Source organism: Humulus lupulus, chromosome 6, assembly GCF_963169125.1.
Source record: "Humulus lupulus chromosome 6, drHumLupu1.1, whole genome shotgun sequence".
In the NCBI taxonomy this organism is placed as follows: Eukaryota; Viridiplantae; Streptophyta; class Magnoliopsida; order Rosales; family Cannabaceae; genus Humulus; species Humulus lupulus.
The window spans coordinates 11,211,744-11,226,184 of NC_084798.1; the positions used below are offsets into that span (position 1 = coordinate 11,211,744).

General features: G+C 34.9%; 1 protein-coding gene across 2 annotated transcripts; it reads right to left on the minus strand.

Annotated features, from left to right (window-relative positions):
* Positions 1 to 2,717: 2,717 nt before the first annotated feature.
* On the minus strand, positions 2,718 to 13,079 carry LOC133781651 (3-hydroxy-3-methylglutaryl-coenzyme A reductase 2-like). Of its 2 annotated transcripts, XR_009870183.1 has the most exons (13): positions 12,482 to 12,525; positions 10,302 to 11,074; positions 10,150 to 10,216; positions 9,923 to 9,981; positions 9,610 to 9,726; positions 9,266 to 9,423; positions 7,025 to 7,131; positions 6,484 to 6,550; positions 6,348 to 6,403; positions 5,841 to 5,975; positions 4,460 to 5,736; positions 3,769 to 3,840; positions 2,718 to 2,995 (listed from the first exon to the last, which is right to left on the minus strand). XR_009870183.1 is itself a non-coding variant. In XM_062220707.1 (3 exons), the coding sequence occupies exons 1-3, from the start codon at positions 12,766 to 12,768 to the stop codon at positions 11,046 to 11,048; spliced, it is 345 nt and encodes a 114-aa protein (XP_062076691.1). In that variant the 5' UTR covers positions 12,769 to 13,079; the 3' UTR covers positions 10,243 to 11,045. The 2 variants fall into 2 exon arrangements, 1 of the variants encoding a protein (XP_062076691.1); XM_062220707.1 differs by lacking the exons at positions 2,718 to 2,995; positions 3,769 to 3,840; positions 4,460 to 5,736; ... (6 more) ...; positions 9,923 to 9,981; positions 10,150 to 10,216 and adding an exon at positions 11,376 to 11,404 and having other exon boundaries at positions 10,243 to 11,074; positions 12,482 to 13,079.
* Positions 13,080 to 14,441: the final 1,362 nt, after the last annotated feature.

Sequence of the window (14,441 nt, forward strand, 5' to 3'; positions counted from 1 at the left end):
TTAGCTGACAGATTTTTCAGATCAATGCCAAAAACGGAGTGAAGTTTCTCTAAACGCATTTCTTGATTCTAAAGAAGAAACTAAGCTTCAGACAATGTGATAGAGTCACATAAGGTAAGGTTGATGACCACAGCTTCATATTCAGAGTCGAGGCCTCCCAGTATGTATTTTCCAAATCAAACAAATAATCAACACAATAACACAACAAGAATCAAAACCATTGTAACAAAATTTGAGCTCAATTGCAATACTCCCAGTTCGTTAAACAAATAAAACTTTTTGGCCAGGAAATAGAACATGGTAAGAGATGAATCATATGATACCCACAACAAAAAAACACTCTTTCTCAGATACCGAATTTCTTTGTCATCAATGTAAAGACTGTAAAAAGGAAAATAGAACCAAAATATTACCTCGAAGAACAGTTCCACAACCACCACAGTAATAGATAGAATAATTAGCTAGCTCTGGAAGAAGATTATCATACTTCGTGCACCAAACCAATCGTACCTTAGCTGGGTCTGCCATTGTAGAAAATCAAACCTCCACCACGGTTCCTAACCCATAAAAATGCTCCCAGAAAGAAAGAGAAAAAAATAAGCCTATAAGGGAGAGTAAAAAACAAAAAACCCAGGTGACGTATTGAACTCAAATGAGCGAGAATGTCATTTTCAAGGTTGGGTTTCCACTAAAGAGCTAAGTAACAGAAGATGGGAATGAAAGACAAGGAAATATTATGTTTTTTATAAGGTTTTCACAGGAAGCAAACAACTACAAGTGTGGTGAAATGGCAAAACTTTATATCACATATTTTTATATCTACAGTGGACAATGGTGTTTGGTAGTGATGATTTTCTCGGAAAACTAAGGGGAGAAATGAGAAGCAAAGCTAGAGAATTTGCGGGGTTGGTCTAAATATTCTTCCAAGTCTGGTTTTTGAGTTTAGAGAAAATCTGAGCTTGTGCACTTCTTTCCTTATGTCTTTATTTTTTCATATTTATATTTAAATATAAAAAAATAATGATTTACGTATTTAATTTTATTTATTAGAAAGAGACACTCCCAGGATCGATTTCCAATGTTATAGGGAAATGATATTACCAGGGTTAATAAATAAAATTCAACAGAAGAGACCAGAAATGACGCTGTTTGAAAAGAAAGAATCAAGAAATGACTTCCTCAAGTTCTCCGCTTCCCATTTGGCTTTGGGACTAGCACGGGGTTCGATACCGATATCGGGTAGAATGCCTTGCAAATGAATCCATTCATTTTCAATTTATCGACTTCCTCTTTCAGGGTTGTGTATCTCTCTAGATCAAGTGCTCGACTTTTCTGTCTCACAGGCCTTGCCTTGGGGTCGAAGTTTAGGTGGTGATACATGATGGAGGAATCTATCCCTATCATGTCTTCATGACTCCAGGTGAATACGTCGATGTTATCTTTTAAAAACTTCACTAGCCTATCCTTTATGTCCTCTCGAAGGTTCCTTACAACCTTCAACTTCCTTAATGGTTCTTCCATCACAACAATCTCTTTTAACTCCTCCACAAGTTCGGCCCTGAGCTCCTCGGGGGTCTAATTCCTGTCGAATTTTTCCTCCATGTATCACCATCACCATAGGTTCCCGTGGCTGGGCAGTCGTGCGAAGAGATGTATTATAACCCTCCCTTGCTTCCTTTTGTTCATCCTTCATGCTTGCTATTCCCCCAAGAGTTGGAAATTTAACAAACATGTGATAGATCGAGGTCATTGCTTTCGATTCTCTCAAGGAGGGTCTCCTTAATATCGCATTGAAAGCTGAAGCGCATTCTACTATAACAAAGTTTGACATGACAGTGATTTGTCTGGGTTGCTCCCCCATGGAATCCATATGAGGAGGTGTGGTAGGGTTTCAAGTTCCTAATGCCCTAGCCCATCTTCTCTAATGCGAGGCGATATATGATATCTACAAAACTACCATTGTCCATGAGGACCCGGTGCACTCTCATATTGGCCAGTTGGACGGGCAACACCAGGGGGTCTCTGTGGGGGAAATGCACCCACATGCATCTTTCTCCGTGAATATTATCCAATCATTTCCCCTTTAAAATTCTTTCGGGGTTGTTGCTCAAAGCTGATGGTGCATGGGTGGGCTTCGCCTAGCTTCTCTGCACTACAAGAAAAAAATGCTTTTAATTACACCGAAAATGTGTTATCAAAACATACGATAACACTTTCTGATGTCTTAAGACAGACTATGTTATCGTAGGTCAGGGTACTTTACATAACACTTTATCAGTGTTATACAGATGTGTTATTGTACTGTCAACGATAACACACTTTCTGTGTTATTTTAATATATAGATAAGTGTTTAATTATGTTATTTAAAGTCGATTATATAACACATTTCAATACTTATTATAAATTTGTGTTATACTACACTTTAGTATAACACTTTTTTTTTGTATTATACTACATTTTAGTATAACACATTTTTTGTGTTATATAATGAAGTTTGCATAACAAAATTCTTTACTTATAAAAAGTGTTATTGTAATAGATATTATAACACATTTTTCGTATTATTTGAATATTTAGATAAGTTTAAATTCTCATTATATATTCATTTATATAACACTAATTTATTCTATTATATTTTTATTTTTTATTTATATAATAAAAATTAGCTTTCTAATATATACTAGCATCATCAAATGAACTTGATTTTCAAATAAAAAAAAGTAAAAAGCATTCAACATTGTATTAACAATCCACAAATTAGTTCAAAACATTCAACACTGTCATCAAATTATATTATAGCTCTCAGGAGACAAAGACCCGAAAACTTAAACCAATAAATCTTAAATCACATGGTAAAAAACATTATCACATTATCGCATATAAAGTGCATCCTAATGACCAAATATCAGTTCTCTCATCAATATCTGCATTACTTGGACAATCCCACAACTCAGGAGCTCGAAAAGGTGCTGAACAATGCTCAGATGCCCATTCCTACACAGCAAGCAATGAGTACACCATCAATACAAGTACGAAATATTTAATGAAAGATGAAATCTATGTCCATTCCTCCATTACTTTGGCATATTCTAACAATAGGAACTTTTAAATTGTACAAATTAAAAATTCAAACATTTTGTAATTTGATAAGTTTTTTAAATGAGGCTATCCAAACAGTAACTAAAAATGCAAAAAATTGATAGAAAACCTCAAAACATGAACACATGTCAAGTCTTCACAAATATGCCATTAATTTAAAAAATTCAATATTTTTTTATCTCTTAAGACTATGAAAAAATAAACTCGGACCTCATACAAATACCTTCGATCAATGTCATTCATAGTAGCATCTAATTCATTACATACAGAAAGAAATATCAAGTATGCAGCCAGAAAAAATTGGTGCATACAGGATGGCATGCTTTACTAGACTATATGCAATAGAAACAAGAAATCTAGGACCCAGATAAGCAAAGAAGTTTTTCCAGCTCATCCTCTACATTTACCAATATGTAAATCAGAATGACCAGCATAAACTACCATTAAACAATCAAAACTCCAAACTACAATTTCTTTATTAATGGAACTCACAGTGTTTCATCTAATCTTTACATTGCTGGATTTAAAAGACTTATAATAGCATTTTTATTTTCTTTTGGAAAGGACTGCTTGTCATATATTTCTCTAGTTATGTATAAAAAAAATTATTGTGTGTGTGTCTCAACCCCTTCAAAACCATCCCGGGCATAACAAAACAAGAAACAGACCTGCCACTCAAGATGACCCAAAACTACTTTCAGGAGGCCTTTTCTAAGATGCAAAATGTCTCGGGAATCCCCCTGCATCAACACGAAGGAAGTTGATTTAACACATTATACATACAACCTCTATTCTGCATTTTCTTTATAAAAAGTAATAACAATTACAAAAAAGGAAACTTTATATTGAAAAATTGAACTGTGAGAATAGAAATTTTAAATTAAGATGAGAAAGGGAATTGAAACGAACCAGATGCAGTAGCCATGGTTTCTCTTCGCAAAAAAATTATAAAGTTTTCATTTCCTAGAATAGTTTCCTAATTAAGTCAGAGCTTGTTATTTTGTTTATCTATAAAATAGGCTCTTGGCCATGTGAATTATTTGTAAAAGGATAGAATAAAAAAAATAAGATTGTCTCTCAATAAAACTGTTATCTCTCTCTAGTTCTTTGTCATTTCTGTCCATGTCTATTTCTCTCCCTAAATTATCATCTTCTATTGCTCATTCTTTTTTCTTTCTTGGTTCTGCATCAGTAAGGAGGTTTAATTCCAATGTCACATTCAATTAAAATGTTCAAAAAAATTGATCTATGGTTTATTACTTGATATTTTATATAGGAAATTCTAGAATGTGCACATAGAATCAGATAGTGGGACCAGAAAACTTAAGAGCTACCAAATAAAATAATAAAATATGATACCTCTCGATAGGTAAGAACATCCATTAAAGTAACAAATGGTACATCTTTGTGGTCAATCTCGCACAATGACGGAACAAGTAAACACATCATCATCACTTGAGAATAATTTTCAAATAATGAATGGTAAGCATAAATAAATATACATATATAATTAACAAACTGAAAATTAAAACCTGTAATATGAGAAGTCCACGGAAAGCTCCAGTATGGATTTCGCCCATATCTCATACCTAACCGCTCATTATATAACCTGAAATAGTTATTGCACAAAACTCACCAAAACAAAAGAAAGAAAGAAAAAAACAGAAAAGAAATTAAAATATAAAATAAAAAAGCAATCTCCATACCTGAGTGACTGAGAGAGGGAATGGACTGAGAAAATGCCCAGCCCCTATTGTAGTGGGAGTGTATACACCCTTTAGAACACTACTTTTCCTATGATATATATGTTATAACTACTACAACAATTACAGCAGAAATAAAACACATAGCGCAACAGAATATACCATCAAGAGTTACCCTATAAGTTTCATTATATATAGCAAGAAATCACAAAAGAGAAGCCAAAGCAGTAAGAAATGGATTCTCACTGTCACATGTATTAACCAACAGCAAAAGATGTATCACTAATGACAGTTAAAACAAAACTAATGGCTATGTTGAACTCATATAGTAGAACACTCTAATAAAGTCCAATAAATACTTTAAAAACTTACATCAAATGCTTTACTCCAAAAAATGTATATATATAATGTTAACAACTTCAATACACACGACTTTAATTATATAAACCTTCATATATAGAGGAACACATATGAACACGTTTCTACATAAAAGAAATAGAATGAGTGAGTAACATAAAGTCATTAAACTTTTATTTACTTAGCTTTTTCAAGCTAAAACAACGGAAAAATATGCATAGTAGGATCACTACCTCAAGAATTTATGTCCAAATTATCAGTGCAAGCTTAACTTTTAACATTGAAATATTTAGTTCACTAGAGTATTACGCATGTGAGCCCTAGAAAATAAATTAAAGAAAGCGCGCACATCAAATAATTAACCACCAAATTTATTATGCAACACGGGTTTTGTAGTATGGTCAGTGAATAAAACGTGTTCATGGCATTTTCTTAACTTGGTGAACTTACTTGATGAGTTCTTCCAGTGATTGGATGGCATGAGACAATGCTATGAATTCCATTGGTACTAATTCTAGTGAAGTTGGTACAAGCAACCTTCCCTTTTACTGCAGTGCCACTAGAGGAGTTGAGCACCTGCATAACAAAGAGGTAGGATTTACAAAAGATATCCTACTATTCTCAGGCACATGCCCAAGGACAATGGCCTCAAATGCAGAAAATGAGGGACACTGGAATACCTCTCAGCAGACATCAAAACAAACTAATAACGGACTATTATCATATGAAAGCTATAGAAAATGTAGCATCAACCTATCCTCTGCTGTGCTCTTTCCTTCCCGGGCATTATAATTTATATTGGCATCTACAACTTTCTGAGAAGGAAAAAAACAAATTAATTAAATGATGATATCAGAATTCAAAATAAGCATGCACTTAGATATAAATATGTGTTGTAAAAAATAACTTTTCTGACTTATGAATCGTGAATTTGAAGCTCAATGCATTTACTTTTGTTTTTCAAAAGGAAACCCCTCGATAAGGAGGTTTAGATTGTGGTAATACAACAACAATAAAAAGTTAATAACAATGAGTTCTCAACTTTGGTAATTTTAAAATTAAGTCTTCAAGATAACCAACAAATTGACAAGCAAAGGTAAACCAGCCCTGCCTTGCAGCCAGTTACAAACAAGACAATATTTACACAGATATATGTGTTCATGCATAGATTACACAGCTTTACATACCTCATGCTCGGGAAATGCCCCAATAACTCTTGCAATGTATTGTTTTTGCTCCTGCCCTGCTTCAATTTGTGACAAATGCACTGTATTAAAGTGAAGAAATAATATATCATGACTAAAAATACTTGTTCTTTCTAACCTGGGGGCCACATCAGAAGAAGTTTGATATTCAAAGCAACAGTTTAGACTGCCAAAAGTCACTATTTCTGAAATGCATAAGAGAGGGCCTATTAAACGTATAATCATGATCATGAACATTAAATATATATAATCTACTAGTCACTTTAAATATATATATATAATCTACTCTACCTTATGTCAAGTGTTTAATAGTTTACACTATTACCAACAAATTACATGAACATTACATAAAATTTCCATAAAATACGTAATTCTACCTCTACATAGAACTCATCCTCACAAGTTTATGCAAATAATAAACTAAGCAACAGCTTTAAAAGGAAAAAGAAAAACTCTACATAGCTAGTTGTGAAACCAAATCAACATAATCTCAAATACATTTCACAAATCTCACTTCAGAATTTCAGAATAAGACAACTTAGTATAAAATATTTAGGTGCACCACATAATGATTAATGGCAATCTAAAGACAATACAAGGACATACTCGCATAGCAAAATATATCAAACATTAATGAACATTAAAGAGATTAAACTTACGGGTTCAGCTTCTTCAAGAACACGAAGTTGTGATTGCTCATTGGCAAGAAGGTGAACAATATGTTCGAGCAAAAACTCTTTTCCTCTTAACTGTCTTTCTCTCCAACCTGAAAAAAGTAATCAATAAATAGATCAATATGATGGCCATGAAAGAAAAACTGAGAAAATACCTTTAACACCATCATTGTTTCAATTCGTTTGTTTACTTATTCTTAATGAATTGGACTAGGAATCAATAAATAGCTCCACACACTTGGTCCAATAAATGAGACTGGGAGGAATAATTTTACACAAGAAAACAATATGGAGATTATTTGCATTCATATGGATGCAAATCAAAGATGATGTCAAAATTTAATTACTTGATGCTCAAACAATTGAGTACATAATTAGAGCAGCAGGACAATTGTAATAATTGAGTACATAATTAATCAACTTTTTAATTAATGTGGTGAGACTTTATAAAAATTAACTACAGAGAATAATTGAATCAACAAAAAATATATATTATATGCAAATTAAATAGCTACAGACAACTTGCAAATTACTAGAACACCTGCACTAGAAACCAACAACACAAACTACAATTCATAAACTAAAAAACACAGGAAATGACAGAGAAACAACTGCTACCAGAATAGACTAAGCATTGTAATCATTGACGTTATTATTGTCCCAATCCACTGAACCAGAAAATACCACTTTTTTTAGCATACTCACAAACATGCTTTTGGATTAAAAAAAAAAACACTTTGGATTAAAAAAGCTTTGGGCATTTATGTTTATTTTGTTTAAAAATTATCTGAAATCCCACAAAATTTTCACTGCTCTCATTTTTTTCCTTCTTCATTTTCAAATCTGTCTTCATCTCTCTCTCTCAAAAAAGAAAAAAGAAAAAAAAAAAGAGCTCTAGGAAAAGAACACCCATACTGCTTTTGTCTGTGCACCTAACCAAATCAACCAGGACTTGTTAAAGACAAGGAAAATTCCTAAATCTCAACAGAATTGCAAGACCAAATGTAGGAGTTTTTTTTTTAATATTAACGGAACTTGAAGATGAGAAGAAAACTGTGGGATTAGCAATAGAAGGCTCAGAGCTAAATCATGTTCACCCATTACTAAATCAAGTAGACTTGAAAAGAAAAGCTCAAAATAATGAATCTCCTTTACTCTATTCCAAATAACAGAGGTATGTTTTAGATAATGTGTATTTTAGGAACTAATTGATTACCATAAAAACAGAGCAATTAGACTAAGAGACAAAAGGATTTGAATCATATCCTTGATCATGGGAGCTTTAATTTTTTTCTACGAAATAAAAATTAAACAAAGCAACATTGTTAACTACTATTTTAAAACGTATATTGTTCACTGAGACTATGCATCTTTTCTATCTCCTCTACCTTTTCTCTGTCTCAAGACTTATATTATTATACTAGAAATATATAGCTCACCCTCTAAAACTATCTTGAATACTTCATTAAACCAAAGGGCTCATACAACATATTCTATCTGTCCAAGCTCATAATGTATATACAGTTTCTTTGGATCATTTTGTCATACACTTGTGGGGCATTGACCATTAGTTCAAGAGTAACATAGCCCACAGTTACCTTACACTACCTTGAACCTCAATACAAACAAACATTCCAAAATCTAATAACCCTGAACTTTTTCAAAGAAGCAAAGGACAATAGATATAAGGCAAGCAAAGGTCTTCCCTGGGAGGGGATCGGTGCAAGGCTTAGGGAAGGAGAGGAGAAGAAAAGGGTCTACGTGGCTGAACTGGTATTAAGGTGTGATATATAGACAAACTGGGCAGTACACAAATAATCTCATGAAACAAGATATTTGTTTGGGTTTGGTCCCTTTATCGTCATCTCATCACCCTTCCTGGAATCTATGTTTACCAGTACTAGAAATGGAGAATCTATTTTTGTTAAGGGGTAGTGGTGAGAGAACGAAGGCATACAAGATTTCTAGGGCTTCAGAGAGAGATTGGAAATTTTTAGAGAGACATAAAGTTGGGTAAAGAAAAAAAAGTAAAGCTTATCAGTAGCGTAAAGAGGGAAAAATAGAAAAAAAAAAAGTACCAACTCCCAAAATTATAGTGTCCCACCCATAATTTCATTCCCACATAACATAATACTTTTTTAATAGTATTATATTCTAGTGTTGTAGTAAGCCTATTCTGTTGTAGATTAACCATAAAATGCAAACTATAAGGAATGAGAAAAATACCTGGTGGACAGGCATATGTGAAAGAGTTGTCTTCGAAGAGGGGCTTCTCAATGCTTCTGCAAGACTAATACATGTTGTCAAACACTGAAAGGATCCTCTATCACACTAAGCACCCTTTTGTTCACCCTCCATTTGGTATTTCCAAGTGTATCCAGGGCCTAATACAGAGAACAATATCAGCATTAGTCTATAACAATAAAATGCCAAACAAGAGGCCACATGGAGTAGCGAACATATAAAGAAAGATCAATTTGTGAAGGCCTGTTTGTGAAGAAACTAAGGCAAAGCATTGAAGCATATTCACCAAGGAACTAACGTAACAAACTCCAACAAGGCATTCAGACCTCTAAAACAGGTTCCAGTTGCTTCCTAGAAGTCCTTTTAACTGCTTCACGTTGTTGTTTTGCTCCATGTGTCCGCATACATATGATGACAAGAACAAATAGGCTCCTTTGTCATACCTGCCATATAAGGTAACATTTGTTTTAATACAAAGGTTATTTAGTTTCAAAGAAAAATGTGATATTACTATTTTCTATACGAACAGTAACCTGAACTCCAAAAAACTATAAATATATATAAAATAAAATATTTTGAAAAAATAAACCAATTGGAAATTATTGAATCTAAATATTCAAAGACGCTTAAATTCCATACCCTGGCCAATTATTAGGGGGGACTAGCATCGGCATATAAGGGATGACCATGTGCCTGGCCTGTAGGAACACCAATAAAAGTTTTGTGATTAGCCTACTACTCCCTATGAATCATACTTAAGTTTGAAGTTATATAAACAATCACAATAGCACATTAAATCTACAAAAAAGAAAGAAAAATTATAAGGAGGATAATTTGACACCCCCCATAATTTCAATTATACTTACAGTTTTTTCCAGGCCTCTTCGAACAAGTGGGTCACATTCAATTACACCATATCTCCAACTGGTCTTCCTAATCAAAGAAAAGAAATGCATACGTTACATAATAAACACAATGGGAATGAGATTAAGTTCACCAGAAATGAAAATTTTCTTACTGTGCTTCTTTAGTGATAGTTTTAAGGCTGCGAACAAATGCAGGGCGTATATCCGGTGGAGTATCACCTAATTGATCAACTGGAGGTTGTATATAAGTTGTTTCTGTCAATAACTGAATCAATTGGCATCCAATCTGTATGGTCCCAGAACCAAGATAAAGTAACAATGAGGACAACAACAACATCATAGATTGTGAAACCAATGTTATGAGCATCACAAATCTTACCATGGGCTTCCTGACCCCAAGGAGAGAGACTAGAAATAGAAAAAAAAAAAAAGGAACAAGGCAGTCAAGCACAAGCTTCACAGAACAATCTTTTCCACATATATTATTAAATTAAACCTATAAATATATATATGTGGTTCTTGGAAACAGACATACCTAAATGGCTACTGGCTAACCATTCAAAAATATTATTTTATATGAACCAAGTAAATGTATCAAAGTCAGTCAAAAGTTGGAAATCTACCAAAAACAAAATGCTAATAATTAACCAAATCAAAGAGATGGGAAGTTATATATATGATCACCAGAATCCAAAGAAAGCGACGGAGCTTTGAATTGTCACTCGACCCTTTGAAGAAAAAACATGGCTTCCTTAAAGGGTTTTGAGAGCTCTTGCTCGTACTTGGTCAACATCTCGCAGTATGCCTCCATGAACTGATCCAAAGCCGGATCTTCGCCGAGGCAGCCGGTGCTCATGTGGCCCATTGCGGCTGCTGATGAGCAAGCTTCTTCCAGTCTAGCAATCACCTCGGGCGGTGCTCCAACCTTTGTATATACACATATTATTGAATCTATCAGTGTATATATATATTAAAAAATTATTTGTAAGAACATGTATATATAACAACATAAGAATAGCAAAAGAATCAAATCATGTTGCTTTGGTTGCAGAATCTTTGAACAAGTGAAGAATTCTCCCCCAGTTTCTCAACAAACAAACAAGGCCTTAAACCACAAACAATACCTCTGTTTGTTTCCTAAGCAAATTAATAAAAAAAAACCAAAACAATAATCACTCATTTTGTGGTTAACCAAAACAATAATCACTCAAGTGACGAACACTCACCTGTAAGGACCTCAAGCCATGCATAACCACTGTTTCAAAACAAAAGCATAACGACTTCTCAGAATAGCAAACAAAAAAGTTAGTAATACAACAAACGAAAGAAAATTGACCTTTTATTAGAGTCAAAAGAATAATTTTCACTAACATATTCCATTTAAATTCTAGAAAAGGAGAATGTCAAATGTTCAAGGTTTGATTCCGAAACATCTATAAGCACTAGAAATAGTTCCTCCAGAAGTCTAGACAGAATAGACTAAATGTTCTCTCAACTTCGAAAACAAGTAGAAAAAACATTTTACTTTCTTTCTCCATTCAGCAACTACCAAAGTTTATTGCCTATATTTGAACCATCCAATTGTGAAATGGCATGATATACTTTCTCAGTGAACAAATGATGATTGTCCTAATTTTTCTTTTATATGGAACATGCTGACAGAATTAAATAATAACAATGAAAATACACAAGTTAATTGTAAGCCATAGATTAGTCATAAGTTCTTGTGCAAGATTCTCCTTCTCAATTTTCTGAAATTACAAAGATTATACAGAAAAAATAAGAAAATAATAACTACAGTAAACTTGGAAAAAAGAAAGAATAACAAGTATGCTAATTTATCAAACACATAATGCAAGAATCCAACATTCTAATTTAACACTTTAAGGCATTTTAACAAGCTTTCAACACTCTTCAAGGCATTTTGTCGAACACATGGTTTGCAACAAAGACAAAGTCCTCCAAATACATTGACCAAGTACTTTCATATGGTTTCGGTCATTTAAATTGGCAAAAGAATCCCACAATCTAGTAGTTTGGTCGACCAAAAGACTTACATGACATTTGAAAGAAACTTCACGGCTGTATATTGACTAAAGATTCAGCCTTTACGTGATTTTTCTATTCTTTCTTTCTTTATTTATTTACTTTTAATACTTTCGGATCCTCATATTCAGCTTCATGCTTTATTACTCAAATTTATATTAAATTAGAGAAAGAGAAAAAAAAAACATGATATCGATCTCTGTGTTAAAATTTCAATCACCAAAACCACAAACAATAGATAAAACTTTACATATATACATATGATATTTATGAAGCATAGACTAACCTGTTAAAGATGATGGAAAGTGTCTCAAAATTTTCAGGGTCCTCCAAGAAGAACTTCAACTCGGAAGCTCTCTTGGCGGAATTAAACCTCACAACCGGTGCTCTAGTCATGTCGTCCCTCAACAACACGCTGGTAGCCCCACCAGACAAATGGATAGCCTTGCAACCTCTGTTTGTACTCGCAATCAAACAACCCTCTGTAGTCTCCATCGGCACCGAATACTCGAACCCATCGAGCAACAACGGACCCGCGATCCCCACCGGAATCTGGACGTACCCAACAGGCATTTCGCAGCACTGCCCCAAAATAGATTCGTAATCGAACCCTTCCAATGTTCTTAGAACGAAACCATCGTTGTTGAACCGGCTAGAGCTAGCTGGTCTCACGCAGGGAAGAAGAAGGCTTGGCTGCACACAGGGAAGAGGAGAAGAAGAGCTGGCCTCTGGTGTCGTCGTTCGCCTCTGGTGTCATGTGAGAGCTTGGGCCCGCGTGGTCGAAGCTTCGACAAGTCTGGTGGGAGAAAGAGATCTGAGAGAGAGGAGAGAGAATGATGAGGAAAAGGGAGAAATAATTGAAGGGAATGAATTGGGTCTCTCGGGTCTCACAAATGAAAAAAAAAAAAAAAAGCTAAGTGTGGCGGGATGGTGGAATTATTACCGCCTTTTTGATAAAGTGGCCCAATATATTACTCTAGCATAACACTTTTTTATTAGTATTATATTCGTGTGTTAAGGAAATGGGTATTTGGTGTAGTGTTGGCATACCTATCTCTTCCCTTTCTCAACTCTCCTTCGAATCCTGGACCCCCGAAGATCGATTTTCCTTCCCCCTGCACCTCTGAAGCTTGTTCTTGAGCTCTTGGTGAGGCTAGCATAACCTCTGTTCTCGACTTCTCCCTTCTGACATACCTGCCCAAGTTCCCTCTGCGTATTAGCTCCCCAATTTCAACTTTCAAATGTGTACACTCCGCCATGGTGTGTCCTATATCCTTATGGTATTGGTAACACTTGTTGGGGTCCTTTTTGGATTAGTCTCTCTTCATCGCCGGGGGCCTCTTGAAGAAGACCTGATTTTCGTTCTTGAGGAAGATGTGTTCCCTGGTTTTTGTCAAGTCTGTATAGAAGGTGTATGGCGCTTGCCTGGGTTCACATCTACATTTGTGTTTTCTCTGTTAGTCGTCTCTTATCCCTTCGTACACTCTCTTCTTCTTTGCACTATTCAAGCCCTCATGGGCAAAGGGTTTGGATAGGGGCTCAATTTTTCCCGCCTTAAGGTTCTCATGACCATCCTCGACCTAGATGTACTTTTATGCTCTTTCATAGAAGTCATCTACGCCAACAACCTCTCTTTTGAGCATATTATCCCATACCTTGCTGCTTAGGCGCACTCCGGCCTTGATTTCCATCTTAAGTTCCCCTCGACTCAGGCTTTACCTTAGCCGATTCCATGTTGAACCTATGGATATAGCTTTTTAGGCTTTCGCCTTCACCTTGATTTACGTTAGCGAGGTTGGTTTCTGGCATGGTGTAATCGCGCACTACATGGTGCTACTGGAGAAATTCGTCAAAAAATTGTTGCCATGACCTGATGGTTCCCAACCTTAGCCTCTTGTACCACTTGTATGCAACTTCTTTTAGCGTAACAACGAAACAGTGACATCTTTCTCTACTATTGACCCCTCTCAATTTCATTAAATCGTCGAAGGCATAAAGATGGTACTTAGGGTCCGTAGTGCCCTCATAAAGGGTCATGTGAGACTATTTGAAGTTAGCTGGGAGTCACTCAACCTGAATTGTTCTTGTGAAATGTGTCTCATTCTATTCAAGGAGTCTCTTAGGTCAGAAAGGTTGGCCTTCCCTTTTCCCATGTCCTTCGAAGGAGCCATAGGGGGTGTTGTCCTCACATATGAACTTCTCTTATTAAGCTTCTCTCTTAGATCAGAGGGCACTTCCTTAGATGT

Coding starts and splice junctions, on each gene's coding strand:
- LOC133781651 (XM_062220707.1), bottom strand. CDS start 12,768: ATGCCTGTTGGGTACGTCCAGATTCCGGTGGGGATCGCGGGTCCGTTG. Junction 11,405..12,481: donor CTTTCCATCATCTTTAACAG/GTTAGTCTATGC, acceptor GTTTTGAAACAG/TGGTTATGCATGGCTTGAGG. Junction 11,075..11,375: donor ATGGCTTGAGGTCCTTACAG/GTGAGTGTTCGT, acceptor GTATATACAAAG/GTTGGAGCACCGCCCGAGGT.